This window comes from Anopheles merus, chromosome 2L (genome assembly GCF_017562075.2).
Source record: "Anopheles merus strain MAF chromosome 2L, AmerM5.1, whole genome shotgun sequence".
In the NCBI taxonomy this organism is placed as follows: Eukaryota; Metazoa; Arthropoda; class Insecta; order Diptera; family Culicidae; genus Anopheles; species Anopheles merus.
Genome location: NC_054083.1, coordinates 51,203,342 through 51,223,182, shown reverse-complemented (window position 1 = coordinate 51,223,182; position 19,841 = coordinate 51,203,342). Strand labels below are relative to the sequence as shown.

Below are 19,841 nucleotides of genomic sequence, written 5' to 3'. Positions count from 1 at the left end.
TCTAATGACGCTTGATGCAACACCTTCACGGCTGGACCGAATAACCACGGAGTCAGGCATGAGTATTGTTTTCGGCTTGATTGTGCAGCTGGAATTCGGTCCTAAAGGTCGTTCCGACGCCGTTTTTTTTTTTGTTTTGTTTTCTGGTTTCGTTTCGTTTCAATTCAACGAGCCCGGTACTCACTCAATCATAACGTTTGTTTGTTTGTACACCACTTCTTTTTACTATTGGTAGACGAGCTGCTAACGCAAACGCCGTACACATAACCTGGTAGTTTTTTAAAACCGCGTATAAGGAAGCGTAACCGTTTGATTTCCTTCCGGTGCACTAAATTAATGTGCTTCGGCTCTAATGGCTACTTCCAAATTTATTCACACTTGCTAAATGTGTTTTGCTGCAAAGTTTTAAAGGTAGTTTCGTTAACATGGAAGTTCCTTTCCATTCATTCTATCGTCGATGAAGTTACTCAGAAAAAGGGTTCCTGTCTGTTTCTTGTAAACTCCCTTCAGAGAGTCAGCACAATCGAATGTGCTTTATTGTAGGTCAGTTTATGTCTACCAACTCCTCTCTTTCCCTGTTTTTTACCACCAATTTCCAATTTGTAAAATTACAGTATTTTTTATGCCACGGCCATTCGACTTTTGTTGTGGCCATTTCTTTTCTTACTTAAAAAAACGGCCCTTTTCTTCCTTCGCATGATGTCTGTTCCATGGCCAGATGATACAAGCGCCTTTGTACTTGCAGATATCAACAGCATGATTTCACGATACCATTGAAAATTGGCCACAAACAGAAGCACCAGCAGTCTATGCGCTCCAACCAAAAGAGGGGTTCGTCGCGTATGCGGTCGGTTGAGTTTTGCGTTTCTTTACGGTACGATGCTTCCCATACCCCGTGCTCCAGAGACGTGCGGTTTCTTGCGCACACGTGAAAACAGCAAGAAAACTTTAAAGCGCTCTTGCTCCCCCCCTCGGTGGGAGAGATTTTGTTCCCCAAGGTCCGGGATTTAGGAGTTCTTAATTCAGCTGAAACAGCACAGTAACCTTGAGAAGGTTGTTGAGTAATCCGGCACCGGGGTTCCCAAGCAGCGCAGCAGCAATTGCATCGTGACAGGTCAATTTATGGTGAACTTTCGTTTCATTTAACGCTCAAAGTTTGCAGTCGTAAACATACGTTTTGTGAAAAACTCCACCCCATTTCGTTACGCAGCTGTAGGCTGTGTATCGTGGAAAGCAGAAATTTACGGTGCATCAAATAAATATAATATTCCCAATAAATAAAGTACTTTAATTGATTCTTGCTTTTGCATAAACTTAATTTCCATCGCCCTTCAATACACTCTGCGCTCTTTTCCCGCCATCCCTTCATCTCCCCCCACACAAAAGCTTACTTTTTCTTTTAGTCAATCCCCAACCAACCAACCACTTCTTTCGATTTCGATTTCCCTACGCGGCCACATTCATTGTCCTAAGAATAAACGCCACGATTGCACGACAAGGCGACTCGCGTTCGGGTCGCCCCTTCTTCTTCTTCTGCACTACCTTTTGTAGTATCATAAATATTGATCGTCCGACGGATGCATCGAGAGCACGGTCGTAGCAGCGCACGGCGAATCGTATCAGATGTTATTTATGTTGTAATACAATAGCTAAACATCATAGACTGAACGTAGGAAGTAAAAATACAAAACAAAAAAACATGACGACGAAACGATCGTACGCACGAAATGCAAACACACCCCACCACGAAACGCATCTCCCTTTTTAGTAACCGAACGGGGGCTGTCGGTCGCTGCTGTTGAGTCCAATCGCTTCCACTGCAGACCCTTTTTTTAAGACGACGAATAAGGCAAGAATGTTAATAACTCTTTTGCACCGAACATAAAGCGCAGCAATTCGAATACATCGATTAAGACACGGAGACACGACACACACACGGGATTGAAACCACTCTGCTAGCTCGGTCGGTTCTTAGAGGCGCACACGAGTCCATCTTCTGTTCGCTTTTCCTACACACACACGCGCACCCTACGTACAATGAAGCTGTAAATCCTGCAATGCTTCCAACACTGTCGTGTCGCTTTTTGCCGTCTTTTGCATTTTACAGAATCATTTATAGACTTCTTGGTTGAACTCAACTATTACCACTTTGGGTGCTGGTGAGAGTGTGGTAGCCGGTCCCAAGCGATTAAGAACGAAATGGAAATGGCTAATCTTTATTCATAGCTACAGATTTTCCATTTCAATTGGGTTTATTTCTTCGTGATAAAGTTTTACCCGGAGGGGTTCGTCGCTTACTTCTTCGATGGGCAGCGGAAGCGGTGGCAGAATTCACAGAGAGTAAGTACTGCCTGATAGTACTAATTGGTCGCTGTCGAGCATATGGTTATCGGTATAAATAAGGATTTCGCCCCTTGTACCGACCAAACGAGCCAGCTTGAAACTCGCCGTAAGCTAAACCTCCCAAAGGATCACGCACAAGTCGTGCGTGTTTAGGGCAAAAGAATCCAAGCTGTCACTGGTCGAAATTCTTTAAATTCAACTGTCAATACAAGACCCCCAGCGGATGATAAATCGTTCAATTGAAAGTGTTTTCAAAGAGTAGCAAATGTGGCTCAAGCCCTTTTTCCTCCAATACATCAAATCCGTCTGAATACACAATACTGCCTACTTTGTACGCGATGGATAATTGCCACGACGGATGTCTCGATCGTCTCTCCCCCCAACCATTTATTTTGTATTTTTCGTCGATCAATAAATTCTGCACCCAGACACTTGTTTTGCATTTCAATAAACCATTGCATCGATTCCTCGTACCCATACGCATTCCCATACGCACATTGCGGTGCGAGTTTATTTCCATACCTTCATAAATTGCTATCAATCGGTAGAACCATCGGAAAGGGACTGCACGATCGATCGCTGCAGTAAGCATTTTCTCGTTCTTTTTCCCCCCATCAAGTATCATATTTCAACAAACTAATGTTTTCGTTTCTTTTTCTTCTCGAGCAGCGCACCACGTACCTGCAATGCAGAATCGTTAGGGGAAACAGACAGATTCGCGATCGATTTGTCGGAAACCGGCGGTTGCGTTTGCGATCTGCTAATGATTGGTAGCTCGGTACGATCGAAGAGGCGTGATCCAAACACCCTAAGCAACGATCTTTTATCATCTTTGTCTGCCGAGGGAAGCGTGCTACACATCGATTTTTGCATTCTCTGTCTCCGCGCGTCCGCGCTTCGTGTTCTCGCACGTCTGTACGGCAGTAATCAAAACAACATTTTAATTAGAAATTAATAAATTACGACCAGCCCGCCGATATCGCTATCCAGTGGCGACGAAGCGACCAAAGAAGCAACAGAAAAGGTGGCTGCATCGTAACGCTCCTTCTTTTTTGCGCTTCCTCTTTTACCGCACGCACGTGCATCGCCGGCCTTCCCGTGTGCGATCGTTGACACGATGAGATCGCACATTCCTGCGCACTGCATGGATCGCGAGCCAACCTTCAAGGACATGTGTGTGTGGAGGTGCTCGTATCCCGCGGGGAAAATCATGCTGATTAAACTCACATGCACTGCACTTTGCCAGCGGGGGAAACAGCGATGAAGGACACACCATAAGCGTTACTGCACGGTGTGTCACAGTGTACGCGTGAAAGCTACTCACCACTGTAGTATGCCTGTGAAAAAGAGCGTGCCTAAAGGCGCACGGTTCGAACTCACCACACTCACGGGCCTCAAAACAGGCCATTCACTTTTTGTCGCGCGTTGCTTCACATCGCGCGTGAATGAACAGTCTCGATAGGCGCCTAAATGTATACTATTTCGTGCACAGTGCGTCGTGCGTACTGCGTTGTGTGAAGTGGAGTAAATATTAGTGTGTAGAAGTAGTAATAGTAACGGTCTCTCTAGGACAATTAATTGATATTTTATTGCATGATTATTATCTGTAAGGAAGTTCAAATTGCAAAATTACACTGAATTTGGTAAGATTCTCACATCATACTGAAAACACGTCACCATACGATCTTGTTCATCGTACACATAGAACTCAATGGCAGCTGTAACCAACGGAATGATTGACAAGGGGCTTGATGTATACGTGCTTATTATCAAATCTCCTTGACGGAAAGGACACATGCTACCAATAACCCAGTCACACCCATTTTCTTTTTCTGGCAGGATCGGGTATGGTACAGTAACACCGAGGGCAATTATAATACGATCGTAACGAAGCGTCTTAATGTCGAATGCTAAAAGTTAAAGCAAAAAGTAATTTCTAGAACTTGCAGTTAGGTACAACATACACTTACGAGCTTCATAAACCATCGTCATAGTTCCTCCTTCAACGCCTCGTACGAAGTCACACGGCATCTCGGAACATCCCGCAATAGACACGATCGCTGGAGGAGGCACCCCGTTTGCACAGGAGCGAACCTGAATACCTTCCGTGAGCATTACGCAACCAAAAATAGCTAACAAAATGATGGCATTGCCAAATTGACCCATTTTAAACCGTTTCTCTACCAAATACAACATTCAAATCTTTAGAAAGGCACTTTGTAAAAGAACATCAACACGTTTCTAAATACGCTTAAGTCGAAAAAGGTGTATTTATACCCCAAATCAAGCATGATACTGTTCCTGTTTCTTACTCTTTCATTATCTAATCTAGACGTTTGTGCAAATAACCTATGCAATACTGCCTTCACGATTACAGATTCACAAGGGAAATGATTTCGATAAAGGAGCTTCCGAATGGTTTATTGCTCTTATCGCGGAATAACGCCAAAATTAGAAATAGAAATAAAAAGAAAGCATGTGATGTTTATGTCCCGTTAATTAGTTTATGGTGTCGATCAGAAGATAAAGCTTGGCAAATTTATTGAAGGGTAGGTCAGGTTTTTTCCCCAGTTTTATAGATTTGTTGGGCATGGGCATATTAAACCCTAAGTACTGGCAGCAATGGTGGCCCGAGGTGTTGCATGGATACCGTGACCAGCACAGGAATGAAGATGTTATTCTGTCTAATTCTAATAACGCTATTATTGTACTACATTATCCCATGTTCATAACAATTCGTATTTTTGCCTACAATATTTGCCCATTATTTAATCGCAATAAATAGATAATACATTTTAACGGCACCGTTGCATTCTTATCGGTATCATTCCAATTCGCATCAAATCTATGGACTTCAGTATGGTAGATTACAAATAAACTCTTTCCCATTTACTAATGATTACTCTACAAAATTGCTTCCGATAAGCGTTTACTTCTAATCACTGACTAATACAGCATTTTAACACCAAATAAAAAAGAAAGCAAAGAAAGAAAATCGTTTATCATTCGTTAATTGGTGTATGATTCCGTTAGGGTTCATTAAATAAGATAACACTCATTGACTAATTGAAGAAAAGCTACCGTTTAGAGTTTTGCACGTCCACCACTCAATCCACGATATGATCATGTACACAGATGAGGATCTCATCATCCAGAGTACTATTCCACTTCTCGAATTAGGCGCTTCCTTGTGCCAGCATAAGTAATCACCCCAAACTAACATAAGATATGAACACATCTATTGTCATCTATTTAAGCTTCTCAAAATTACCAAAACATGGCAAATAACACGGACAAAGCTTAATTTACTACCACACCATTGATTTCACTCCATTTCAAGCATTATTTGTAGCTTACTTTCGTGCCTGCAGCGAATAAAAGGATAAATACCGTACTTTATAACATGCCAGAAGCAAGCGTTCGATGGTACTCTTTGCAAGATTTTTAATTTATCGATTACTTCCTTCACCGAACTATACAATCGCTTTAAGGTATCTTAATTTGACGTAATATACGGCACCGGCACCCCGGAGAACTGAATGAAACCTTACTGCTGACTTTCCCTTTCGGGACTGCTGCATGCCCCCAAACGCTACAACAACTGACCACAGGAACCAAACAAATCGCACAAAATTAAACAACGAAATGCAGAAACTTCCCCCATTTTTTCTCTTCTCTCGCTAACGACCCAAACGACAAACAAACGAGCGACAAATCCGCTCCGATGGCGGTTAATCCTATAAGGACCAAACCATCCACCAACCACGAAGGCAGGGTAGCTGCTTCTCTGCCCCAAACCCAATTTTAATCACGTAAAGCTGTCGAAAAGCGCGCACAATTTATTGGACGATCGATGAGCAGCATAAAAGGGCTCGCGCGCTGCGTGATGCCACACACGGGTCCGCGGTCCGAACGCACACGTGCTGGAGGAGTTTATTCGCCCGCGTTAGATTTGCACACCAAGCAAGCAAGCAAACAAACAAACAAAAAGAGAGACCAATGCAAAAACCGGTACGCCGAGTTCAATGGTACCGTCGTTGGGCGCTGATTTATATGCTCGCCAACGACGCCTAAGCCCAGAAGGAGAACGTTGGGCGTGCTGGGATTGAAAAATCGAAATTTAATTTGCCCGCACTCCCGGTACGCGATCGTTTTCGGCGTTTGTTGGCGTCTGTGTGCGATACACATTGTACGATTGCCAGAGGCGAACGAATGAGAGCCAATTTTCTGCATCAAGGTTTGGTCAAATTAAAATCCATATTAGACCGTTCCGAAACAGAAAGCGAAACAGAGCGCTCGCAACGGGCGTGTAGTGTACACGGGAATCAATTAGGCTGCAGTTCAGGAAGCGATAAAATGTCCAAAAAAAAGGCAACCATTATTTATTTCCTGCATTGAGAAACGTTCAGATTCAGGGTGTGTGTGTGTTTGTGTGTGTGTGTGTGGCGCGTTGTGCCATGGAATCGGAAAACAACCGCCGATCGAACAGATTACCGACGTAGGAGGTTAACAAATGACACCGTCCAGCATTTGATTCCATATCTAGAAGGCAATTCATACGCGCTAAATGTCCTGTTGCAGTTGGGAAGGCTGATCGATGGGGCTCAATTTGCATGAATTTGGAGCAGCTGCAACAAGAGCAGACACGAATGCAGTCCACGTTCCGTTGCCGTTGATAAATGGTGTTAATTTTTATTGCATTTGTGATTAATTTTTCTCATGCATTTCAAATGATTTAAATTGGACGACGAACCAAAGTGTACAACCGCGTACATGACTCAGGCGACACGTTTCAGGCGTGAATTCTTTCAAACGAATATTCAATTTTTGGTAAATTTTGGGTGCGCCTAAATGTAGGCAACGCCTCGAGCTCCCCGAAACAGGGGTTACTGTACTGTAAATTGTTTTTAATGTTAACCACTTTATCAAGATTGCAGGTTTATTTTATGACGCAATTTGTTTATAGGATCAATTCAAAACTGCGATACGTGTGAAAGCTTCTTAAGCATAAATGCACTCCCTCAGAGGCGCTACAAAATATGCAAGCTTTATGGTGCCCGGTGCTTCTGCCAATCCTTCACACCCATTAACCCGCGTGCAGCTGTGAATACGCTCGTAAATCAATAAACTAAACTCATCCCCTTTACTGTGTCACAATGTTGCAAACAAACGGACGCGTACAGAGCTGTCCAGGCCGATCAGTTTGCTATCGATCCACCATTAAACGGTTATCAGCCTCGGCTCTACACACCTTACAACTCTTCTATTCAGCGCATTCAAAACGATCGCAATTAGGCGTCATTAGAACCGATTTTTTATGACCATCACTTTACCATTAGCGTCGGTAGGTAGTCCGTTGTAAAGAACGGTGCACATGTGCTGTCAATCCCGTGCAGGAAGCTCCTTGCAATAATGCATTGTGATCCGTTGGCAAAGATAACAAAGCGGAGGGATTACTCTGGCTGGATAAGAGTGGATGACCGGGTTGGATTTCCCAGACGATGTTTGTCTCGTGAAAGATAATGGCTTCCAGGTATTATGCAATTGAATATCGTTTGTCATCCCATTTGATGTGAAAGCACATTAGATGGAAGCTTTTTTTTATTTTAACTATATTTTACCTTCAATGTCTTACGAGACCTCTGGGCGATATAATTTGCAAATGACAACACAACAAGACTAGTCCCATACTGTCCAACATGAGCAGTGCACTTCGTTCGGGCGGAAATGAAGTTCTTCAGATTGGTACACCAATGATCTTGACATAGGTGGCCAAGTCGTGACTCACACGTCACCAGGGAGGCCACCCTTTACCAAACGTCCATTACGCTAACCTCGCTCGGCACGCTCGTTACAGTTACGGGAGATCACCGAGACCCATATCTTCCGACATTGACCGGGCACAATTTATGAATCATGCGTCACAAGTCACCGTGCAGCACTGACAGTCTTAAATTGTCAATAAGAATTTGGATCCGACATGACAGAACATGGTTGCGGAGGGAGTTCAACCAACGGCATTGGTTAAGCCCCTGAGCAATGCAGGCGATCATTGTCCATTGCAGTTTTGCTGCATCGGAAATTCGATACAGGAAAGGGCTTGGACACGTTGAACCCTAGCTACAATAATGAAAAGCTATGATTCGCTCTACTGTGTCATGACGAACGCTATCCTGTGCGTTCGATGCCGAACCAACCCGCACAATCATACACAACGGCGCAAATTCAGGCGCACTGTCTACGGGAATGTATGCAAGCGAATGTACAATAAATTCATACCGTTTGATTAGATTGTGCGGCAAACGAATGGGAATATACTGCAGCAAAATACACACCTGGGTTGATTTTGGAAGCACAAACAGTTCTTGGCAATTACACATCGAAATGGGAATGGAATATAAAAAAAAAGCATAATGTTAATATCTTTGAACTCGCGCATATCACGCGTTCTACAACGATTTCAGCAAGCATTCAAGATTAACGATTTCGCACAACCGCATAAAATGTCTTGGAACTACAGCCTCGTTTAACGGATAGCAACAACCATCGGCAGTCATTATCGAACCATGTGCAAACGGCCCGTTATCAGCGTCGTCTTTTCGGTACAATCCGTTATCAAATCCGTTCTAACGACGGGTCCGTTATCGATTTTTTTTTTTCATTCCAACCATATTGCACCATATTGTTAACGGCTTAGCTACTGAAACAAAGTAATACATGGTCGTTATCGTCTCTTAACATCATCACAATCGCTAACGACGTGGATTTTAGCGCATCGGTTTGCATATAAATTGAGCACCAACGGGCCGTTTTATGAAGTCAAACCAACTCGCTCGAACCTGACAAACGGTGTAGACTAACTCTTATCAAAATGGTAAGACTCCTACCAATCGTTTTGGCTGTGCTCTGCGCCGGGCTCACCGCCAGTGCGGCCACCTTGCGCGAAGAGTTCGATCAGCTGCTCCCGTACCTCAACATGGAGCAGGTGCGTGCCATCTACAACCACTACATCCAAACGGACGCCCAAGTGGCCGAAATCTATTCCTACCTGCAAACCGAGGATGTCGATCGTGCCTGGGTAGTGCTCATCAGCCAGCCGGAGCTACGTACCATCACCGACTGGACGGAGGTGCGTGGGGTTAGCATTCGCGACTACCTGAACGGCATTGCGGCCATGCTGGGACTGACGCCACTGGCCGCCACTCGCACCGCCGGCCAGAGTGCCCGGTCGTGGTCCGCCATGATGGAGGAGATTCGCGCCGTCAGCGATATTGATGGTGCTTACCAGCTCGCCCAACAGTTCATCGCTACGCCCGGCAGCGAGTTCGCCGAGCTGCACCACATGGTCGGCGAGCTGCACGACGTCTTCCACGAGGTGGCGGAGCATCCGGACGTGCTGCGCGTTTCGAGCCAGTTGCGTGCATTCGGTGTCGATGTCGACCGAATTCTGGAGGTGATCTACATGTTCTTCGGCTGGCACGATCACTAGATGTCGGGGTGGTAGAGAGAGAGAGAGAGAGAGCTCCAAGAATAGCTTTTCTCCACTCCTTTGCAGTCAACACCGAACAAGATCGAGCGATGCACAATAAACACACATAACGTTCTGTATGTAGTAGCATAACCCAAACTGACTTCTTTTTCCTCCGCTATGTATCGTACCGATCACGCTTGGGGGCGTGCTGGCAGTCTACCTCGCTTGACACGCTACAAACGTCAGTGCGCCCAGCCCGAAAAGCGAAACGACAACCAAATCGAACTCGTTTATCAAACCCGTAGCTAATTGCTTGCGAGGGCTGCTTTCGCATAGGTCGCATAGGTATCTCCCCGCGCCTTTGGCCAAACCAAGCAACCAAATCCGCTGACGCAGACGGCCGTTCCCCTTTGTGCGTCACGATTTGCATGGTGCGGCCCTAGGAAAAGGCCCTGGCCCGTTCGTGTGCACGATGGGTAGATTGATTTCTGATACCTCTGTTCTGGCACCTTCAGGGCGCACACACACACACACAACGTACGATCCCTTGGCGTGACTCAGCAAACGCAAACGCGCACCTACGTCAGCAGGATACTTGCGCAGCACAGGATGGCCCGATCAGGATATCTTGATGGCTGCCGGTTTCAAGAAGGCGTTGGCGCACAATCCAAACAACCACCGAGCCGTGGACCGGCAATTCGTCACGGTGGCCCTGCGATCGTGGGCCGCACGTCTGGAGAGTGTTCTGGTTTCCGTCATTTCGTGATCCCCGAATGATTGACTATGGACCATGACCGCCAAAGAGCTAGACAGTGCTGGCGTACCAGGCCGCCGGGTATCGTCGATTCATGAAGGGCCCAACGAACGAGTTGCGGGAGCTCTGGAATAATGTCTGTTTGTTCTAATCTTCCGAAGCCAGTTCCGAAGGGTGGCGAGGCGGTGTAGGTAGCCCTGCGTTGAGATATCATAAAAATCCATAAAAGCCAATGTTTCCCTGCGGCATTCCAGGCAAACAACAATGGAATTACCGGATGGCTTGGACAAGCTTTACTAAAAGAGAAAGAAAACATTTCAGCCAACTTCTTGATACAGATTCACTACCTCATTTCTTCTTTGTTGAAGCAAAGAAACGCTATTCCTTCGAGAGAATATCGAAACAAAATCACGGAATTTATAATGCTTCTGTAATCTTCAAGCCATACCCCTTAACTTAAGAAAACACAGATAATGACACGTGCTCTAGATGCAATTCGTACCTGGAATTCGATCGTGTTCACACATAGCTAGAAGCAAATATATAGAAAAACTCTCGAACGCTCCATACCCATTGCTTACTGTCCAAGCGCACCAGACCCCGAACCAAAGGAACACCGGTCGGAACGGTGCCGACCCTTACGACCCCGCGCCGTCTTGTAACGATTTATTTAAAATAATAAAAACATAAAACTTGTGCCAACTTCATCAGAAGGCAGGACGCAGCGCCAACGACGACGACGCGAACGCAAGATCAATAAACATGCAAAAGGCGCCTGACACACCCAAGGAAGTTGCGCGTTGACAGGGCGGGGAGAGTGGGGCGGGGCGGGCGGCAGCTTTCTTCCATTGCCACCAAGTCGGCTCGTGTCCAAGGGCGTCGTCGTGGGCAGCCGTGCCAGCAAAGGACACTGAACAGGGTTTGAATAAGGGCGATCGATAGGACCCGCTACTGACGTCGTTTGTGTGTTTTTTTTTTCATCTAAAGTTTGGTCTCAACGTTTCTGAACCTCCACCAACGGGTCGTGAGCCAGCACCAGCGTGTGTTCGGTGGAGCCGTTTGCGGAAAGGCGCACGCGGCCATACATACATATTGAATTATCCACTCAACTATCGAAGTGTAGTGAGTTATGCTAGGGTCGATAATTTATGTTTCATTGCTACGGTCAGTGTGACTCACTCTGGAGTTCGTTCGCTCTTTTCGGTTCCTCTCCCGCAACACTGCAGCGCCCATTGCCTCTCCCTCCCATCCCAAACCGAGCTTTTGTCAACAAGCATCCACCCCGCTCCCTTTAATCCAATCCATTATTTCTTCAGCGGAAAACTTCAGCGAAACAGGTCCTCGAAACCATTGCAAAACGATGCCACCCGCCCGATAACCCTAAGAAGACTTGCCCTTTTTAAAAGAGGTCCGGAGCAAAAACTGTCCCTAACCCTCGCCGAAGCTATTTTTACTCCAATAGGTCCCCGTAGGTTATGCACATGCCACGGAGGGTCAAGCCGGGGTGATAGCGAATGGTCTTCTTGGGTAATTTATGGGCACAAAGGGGACTGCTTTTCTTATTGTAGAGCAAGCCACTAGACGCACAATTTGTACACACATTGCTTAAGAACTTTATCGCTTGCCAGAGGAAAAAAAACCGGGGGAAGATTCCAAGGGGTGCATCTACGACATTCCAAAAGAATCATGGAGGTTCACCCAGGCTCTTCACACTGCTAAGCGATATTATTGAGACCGTCTTCATTCTACCGACCAAAACGAACTAACATGATCTACACACGCGCTTGTATTGTTATTTGTTGGGCCACACCGTAAAGCTTACTACAAGGAACTCCCCCAGTGTCTAAAAAAGACCTCTAATAAATCGACTCTTCTGACCAGCCTGAGAAGACAAAGCACGCTAAGCTGAATTCCATCATACACGCGGGCTAATGTCACTTCTGCTAAGATAAAATCCTGACCAGACCGAGACTATGAAGTCCTACAAGCACGATTCGTGTTCACATATCCTTTCGGGCGACATCTTTGTCTCGCGGGACGGCCCGAAACGCCCCGACGGCGCCTCTCACCTTTGACTTCAATCAAAATGAAATTAATTAAATCCCCATACCGGACCGGGGACCATTGTTTCGCAAGCCCTCCGGTGACTTCGACCCGCACACGATGACCGTAGGCGGGAAACCCCTCGTATTTGCTCGGTAATATACGATGGCGACTATTATTTTATTGCATGTTTGCTTTTATTAACTTCTGCCTGAGCCGGGTGTGTGTGTGTGTGTGTGTGTGTGTGTTGTAGTGTTTATATGTTCACGATCCACTCCACCCCTGCCAGCAGCTGCCAAGCACACACAGTTCGCAGCGCGCCAAGTGTGCTAGATTGCATGATTAATCACTTTCGCCCGGGCCCAACTTAACGTTGGCAAAACGATTAAAAAGCGTGCGGCCACCATGGCCGGTCCCCGTTTCCCGAAGGAATTTATGCGGTAAGGAGAGTTAGAGTTTCGAGTGAACACACTATACTGTACGTGTGTGTACGAGCGCAACCAAGCGCAGAAGGGCTTTATTGAGTGCCAGGATCGAGCGTGTCGGATCACAGGAAGCCGCCAGGCACTCGAAATTTAATCCGAAACGCGGAAACCCGGGGAAGCTTTTAAGGGCCGGCTGTCATTTATCTTTTAAGCTTATTTTGTGCACCACACCCCCGTTGCGGGCGTGGGGAACACGGACAGTTCGTTGGCTGCCTGCGATCGAAAGTGTTTCCATTTCGGCACAGGGGCTGACATAATCCCTTCTAAAAGGGAATTCTGCCGTGGTGTGGAGTTAGCTTCAGTTCAGTGCAAAATATTGGAGCGGTTTTAAGTGTTTGAAATTCAATGTGAAACCTCGCACGGTCTTTGTAAAAGAAACAGCCTGCCTTTTAGTTTCCGATCGACACGGGGTTGCAACACGGGCTCCTTTCTACTGCGCGAACGCGAAACAAAGACTCGATTGTCGCATTATTTGCTAATGTCACTACCCCATAATCTATAGCTTTGCATGCAAAGTCGTTCATACCCTTTGCCTCCCATGGTGCACGAGGAAAAAACAAAACAACGCACACACGCAGCACATTTGCAAGTCGCCAAAAAAACAAGTAGCGCACGGCAAAGGCGCCTTGAGGCGCAAGCGACGAACCCGCCTTGCACACACATGCCGGGGGTGAAAGCGTACAGAATACATTCCACACCGAAAAGGGAAATTGGCCGATAACGCGATATTTGTAGCGTGAAGCAGAAGCAGCAGCAGCAACACAGTGGCGGGCTCGATTTGTTCTTCTCCTCATTCCCGGAGGAGTGTTCCGAGCCCTTTGCGTTACCAATGGCTATTCTCGGCGAACCGTCGACACTGCGTTGCAGGAGGTCCGGGTAACGATTTGGAATAAATAAACGCACGCATGCAACAACAACAAAACACACACACACACACACTGCAAACATGCCATCTCCGTGTGACCTCAGGAATGCTCTTGTGCAGCCTAGAGCAGCCACAATGAGATGGCAACTCTGACGGTGAGCGGTTTTGTAAGCTGTTTAACGCATATCATAAACGTCTTCTTTGAGGTTAATGGCAAGGATGGTCCGATAGTGTGTAATTAAATTTACCGCAGATAGCGAACGGGAACGCACAATCGACCAGTGTGGGGATCATCATTCTTCTACGCAAGAATTCAAATCGTCATGTGCAAAGGGCAATAAAACGAACGCAATTTCAGTACCAAAGACGAAGACCAAACGAAGGAACAACTCCCCGGAAAGAAGGGTTCACAGAGAGAGAGAAAGGGGTGCATCGAATCGAGAATGGTGCTGATTGAAAATAAAAGTCCTGCCATTTAATCCCCTCTTCAGAGGAGAGGACACCCCATCAACGCACTTCACCCGCGAGGGGAGAGATTGATTGCACCGATGACGATGATGGTGGCGCACTTGAGCAGGCGTCTGTGTGCTGATCGATTCCTCGACATTAATACCAATCAGACGGTTTCGAATCCTGTTCGGAAGCTGGTTGATGTATCGGGAGAGACTATTCTTCACTGCCCCAACGGACTCCAACCACCGCAGTAAATCTCGGCGGAATAAAAGTATAATTCCAACATTAAATCAAGAAAAACGACATCCATTTACACCTCTCGGTGCTCGGTGTCTAGTGGGATGCACCTTGCAAAAAAAAAGGGTTTGCTGCAAACGAAATTACCATCACCATTGACAAAACGGTCGCCCAGGGACTGCATCTTCCGCTCTGGACAGAAACGTCAAAGCACCAGCACCAGCTCATCAGGACAAAGATCGTCAAGATTACGTTCAATTGAGTCACCGGTTTATGTGTCTATTTGAACATGATTAATCAACACCCTTAGAAGAGTCGGAGGACTATTCCTGGCGTCGATAGTAATTTGTAAAGTTCCCCTATACGATTCGCACCCTATTGCTGCTACAATTTAGTAGCATTCTTTGCGTGATCTTCTCCTTCTGCTCTTGCTGTACCCCGTCGACGTCCATCACGTACTTCCACCGCTCAAGAATACACTTCTTCTCCGCTCTCTTAATGAACTTCCATTATTTGCCACGTTGCCTGGAGCCTCCGCACACAACACTCCGTCACAAAAACTACCGACCCAATGGACGGGACACCAGGACACACTCACTTGGAATTCAGATCAATCAGACTCAGGCTCCAAATGCATCCCTTGCTGCACACCGCGTCGATACAAGAGACGGCAAGGTCGATCGGTTTGCTGCCTGGAGGGGTTGTGTTTTTTATTCTTTTTGCCTGTTTTCATGCATTCAAGACGTCAATATCAAAAGTCTTCCCGAGGGACTTTGTGCACCACCGTGCTCTCTCTTGTGTACCAACCCCTCCCTCCCAGGTAAGCAAGGGGAGTGCATTCAAGAGCGAGTGAGTGTTTTGTTCCCGTGTAGAAATTTTTAATGTCTATTGTAAATCCCACTTCAAAGCCGCTCGCTCCGTGGCACCAATCGATCCGTTCGATCCGCAAGCGGCGGATCCTGCCACCTTCCCCTGCTCGGTAACAAAACAGAACAGTGCGCCCTTTTTAAAAGAATCAATCGACAATGCGCGATCAACGCGAGAAGGCGCACTGGATGATGAGGCGGCTTTGTTGCCCCGACGGGTTGCCCGTGCTGCCAGGATTAGCCTGCAGAAACAGGGGATGGGTTTGGGAGTTTGGGTGGTGGAAAAATTGCTGATAAATGGTGAAAAATCATTCTCTCTCTCTCTCGCTCGCGAGCGCACAAAGCCATCCACATGCAACGCGGGTGAGGAGTTGGAGTTGTGGCACACACGCTATTAGGGATATTTTTAAACCAGCGATAAAAATACTACCACCTCTACCTACGCCTCGCACGCCAAGCTTCCTTCTCGCTGCATCAGAATGTGTGGTATGTTTTTATTGTGTCGCGAATGGTGGATCGCTTTCGCGCAACGCGAAATGGGCACTAATTTATCGCACATCGCTGTTTGCCTGTGTACCGCGGCCGGGGTGGGGTTTTGGGGCCATCGGCCTTTTGAGGTAGCTTAGATCGTAGATAGGCATCGTCATTCTATACCAAGCACACTTCTTAGCGATGTAGCTAGCAAAAAAGTGGGGGAGAATCGAAGGAATCGAAAGCCCTCGCGCGCTCACGCCAATAGAAGCGAACAATTTAATTAAGTACAATTAAACAATTTACATTACAGGTCGGCATCTGTGTGTGTTGGGTGTGTCGATTCCGTGGCTCTGCAGTTGCCGACTGACACACCGATGCATCTTCAAAGTGTGGTTTATCGCGGATCGAATATCGTATACCCGTTCGCGCACCGGTTTTGCGCGCGTTCGATAAAGGATTCTTCCCGCGCAAGAGGTAGGGCGCGCGAGCAATTCCCAGAACTGCTTCCACGCTGCTGCTGCTGCACTACCGAAGGAAATCGAACCGATCGACCAAAAAAAAAAGGGGGAAGCCAACAAAACGAGAGGCAAGAATTTTCCGCACCGTTGTTGCGCCCTGTATCGCTATCCTATCTTTTTTTTTAATACTTTTTGCCCCTTCTCCGTTCCGTCTAATTATTTATCTCACGGCAAAGATCTCAATCCCGGGGGCGCTTCCAATCTGTACTCGCTAAGTTGCTTACATTTGTAAGCTTAATTGCTGCGCCACAAGCTGCACTTCGGCTGCACTTACCCTCGGCGCACGCCCCAGCAAAGAATGTAGTGACAATAAATTACACGCTACTTGTCACTTTTCAGCCAAGCGCGCTTATCCACTGCTTGGTTGGGTTTGGTCGCGAAAAAAAGGGAACTCCCGTCTCGCTCCCGCTTTCCTGTTTGGCGCTGGTGTTTGGTGAGCAATAAAATTCTTTGATTTATGTGCCTTCCCAAGCCAAGCGTTTCATCTTCATCTCTTTTACTTCATTGTTTTCGTTCCCTGTTCACCGAAACGCATTTAAAGCGCAAATTATTGAGCATTGAGAAACCTAAACGTTTAAATGTCTGTGTGTGTGTTTAAAAAACCACACAAAATTGCAAACTTTCACTTTTCTTTTGCCAATCAAATAAATCACAAATCGATGATCGTGTACCATCGCCGATCGCCCCGTAGCCGCAGAACACGAATATTGATTGGATTTTACGAGTATGGATGTAAAACGAGGCAACGCTGCTCCACTCTCGTCCCTATACGCGGTTTCGTCGCTTGCTGTCCCCTTAATTTGGGACACCCCATTCACCATCAATTCAACACTCATCTGCTTGGAAAGAATTCACCCAAGGGGGGCGGCAGGAGGGTGTGTGTGCACTGCGCTCAGCATTATGATGAGTTTTTATTGCCTCTTGCGTCACCCAGGTGGCGTCTCGCGTGGCGACTGTCCTCATTTCCGAAAAGTTGTAACCAAATTTCGTATTCAAATTGCGTAATACGTAAACGATTTGTAATAGTGCGCAGTGAAACAAAAAAAAGTCCTGTAATTTCTATTTCAAATGTTGTTCGGTCTGAATCATCCCAGACGACAAATATTAGCTCATAGCCGTTTGCTTTCTTTGACCGACACCTACCGACACAACCGCCCCGCGTATCGCTTACCTTGACCCAAGGTGATACGATTTTTAAACATGCAAATCTGGTTTTTCTCCTCCGGCTTAGCTGACCGGTTCGAGCTGCCGATGATAACATCCTGCTCACCTCCGAAAATGTCCCCAAACAACACACGCGCACGCGTCATATGATGATTTCATCTACACGAATTTCCAACAACAAGCTCTACCGGTTCCTCCGGTGGCTACGGCAAACCTTCTGTCGTGTCTTTCACGACAGGTAACCCAGGCAACAGGTCCTATACATGGCCCAAATGGCATTGCATTTGACCTTACACTTTCATACGCTGCTCGTTGCGCTCGTGCTGCTGACGGCTTGCGAACTTGCAATTTTCCCAAACCGGCTCACCAAGCTGCTGCTCCCCTGCTGCCCAAAAACCAATGAATGAGAGCGTTCGCCCTCCCTGTCCAGATGACCTGTCGGCCTTGTTTCGGTGCATTTGCATTGGCCCGTTCGGCAAGTGTTCGCCATTCGCCTGCAAACAACAATACACACACACGCACACACCCCACAACCCCGCGATCGAGTTGATCATCAACTGCACAGAGTTTGTCCCACTCGGATGAGATGACTTTCACGCCAAGATGCGTCCAATCCATCGAGAAGTGAGCGAACAGGAGAACAAAAAATCGACATGGGTGAACAAACGACGAACCTGCGTTGAAATGCTGTACGGTTGCGTTCAATGCAGGCAATCGACACAAAAAAGAGTGTTGAAATCATTATCACACCACAATCATCGTTCAAATGAAGTCAACTACAATCGACAAATTATGGACATTGTTTTTTTTCTCGCTTTTTTATAAAGAGCGGGTCAATCGTATCTGCGGTGGTGTGGTAAAGTGATCGTCTGACATATGAATCACCAGCTACGACCTTCTTCAATTATGGATTGGTGATGGTTTGCCTGTTTACGATACACACTTTCAATATTGACATTACCGGACCTCTACAGTCTACCATAACAGATTTGCTTGCATTTTAGGGATGGAAATTAGCCGATCATTACTAACGAATATTAACAAAAATTAATCAAATAGATACTTAAATTCATTTAATGGTACTTACTGTGCTTTATCTCAATCTATTTTAATTACACAAGAAATCTTAAGGCTTCACTAATATCATCCTAATCATTCCTCATTTTATCACGACATTCCTCATATTACGAGCTTGTTACATTGCTCCCACCAATATCGTGTCGTTTTGAACGAAATCAACGTTATTACCACACCTGCCCATCATTAATACCCCGCCATATGCACAACGTTCTCCGTAAAGCCACAATTTTCTTTACGAAAAAAAAACACCCTAAACACGTAACGATGGCCCACATAGATCGATAGAGCTGTGGCTTCTGCAAAGGTGGCCAGTTCAAAGAGGCATTTACCATCGACCACCTGAACCGAATGTACGGACACCGTCGATTGAAAATTACCCTCAATTATCTTAAACATCGACCAACACCTCACAGCATCTCAGTGCACGTTCGATAAGGAACAGATCACCAACCATGCAGCTTCGCAGAGCGTTTTTACAACTCTATCGCCATTGCCAACACGCGTGAAATGAAAATATTAAACTCGAAAGCACGTGCCGATTGATTAGTGATCAAGCGAAATGGGGTTCGTGTCTTGGGCATCATTTAAATCACCAGCCTGTCCGGTTGGCAGTTGGCAGCAACACAGCGATAGGGCTGTTCAGCCTGCTTTTGCGTAACGCTGTGCCTATGTGTAATTTGTTGGTGAACCAATTGGGGTGCAAACTAATTGAATCATCACGTGACGACGGGGAACGGGAAAAAGGGAAAAAACCAACCATCAGGTTTAAAATTAAGGTGAAAGATATTTGTACTACTATAAATAAATACCAGCGTGGAAAAGATCCTAAAAAGGGCGATAATTTTGAGCCCCTTTTTTTCGAACAGAAATTAGCTTGCCAGTTTTCCAGATGAAAATCACAACGCAATCGTTTGCTACAAAATGGACAGCATACGCTCGAAGCTGTAATTAGCGGAGAAAGTAATTTCAGTCAAACTTCCAAAGAGACACACGGAAACGCTGGGACCCACTGTCATCTGTTTCGCTGCACTGATGCGGCCCCCGTCCCCGTCTCCGTCCCAATCGCGGCGGTGCATCGGTGCTGCAAG

General features: G+C 46.3%; 2 protein-coding genes across 4 annotated transcripts in view; both read right to left on the bottom strand.

The window, feature by feature from the left end:
- Positions 1 to 19,841, bottom strand: part of LOC121593124 — a 146,742-nt gene that overhangs the window by 106,278 nt on the left and 20,623 nt on the right. The gene's annotated exons all lie outside the window — the stretch shown is intronic.
- LOC121593130 lies at positions 3,889 to 4,573 on the bottom strand. Its single transcript, XM_041915229.1, has 2 exons — positions 4,314 to 4,573; positions 3,889 to 4,253 (listed from the first exon to the last, which is right to left on the bottom strand). Exons 1-2 carry the CDS (start codon positions 4,537 to 4,539, stop codon positions 3,973 to 3,975), a joined length of 507 nt encoding a protein of 168 aa, XP_041771163.1. The 5' UTR covers positions 4,540 to 4,573; the 3' UTR covers positions 3,889 to 3,972.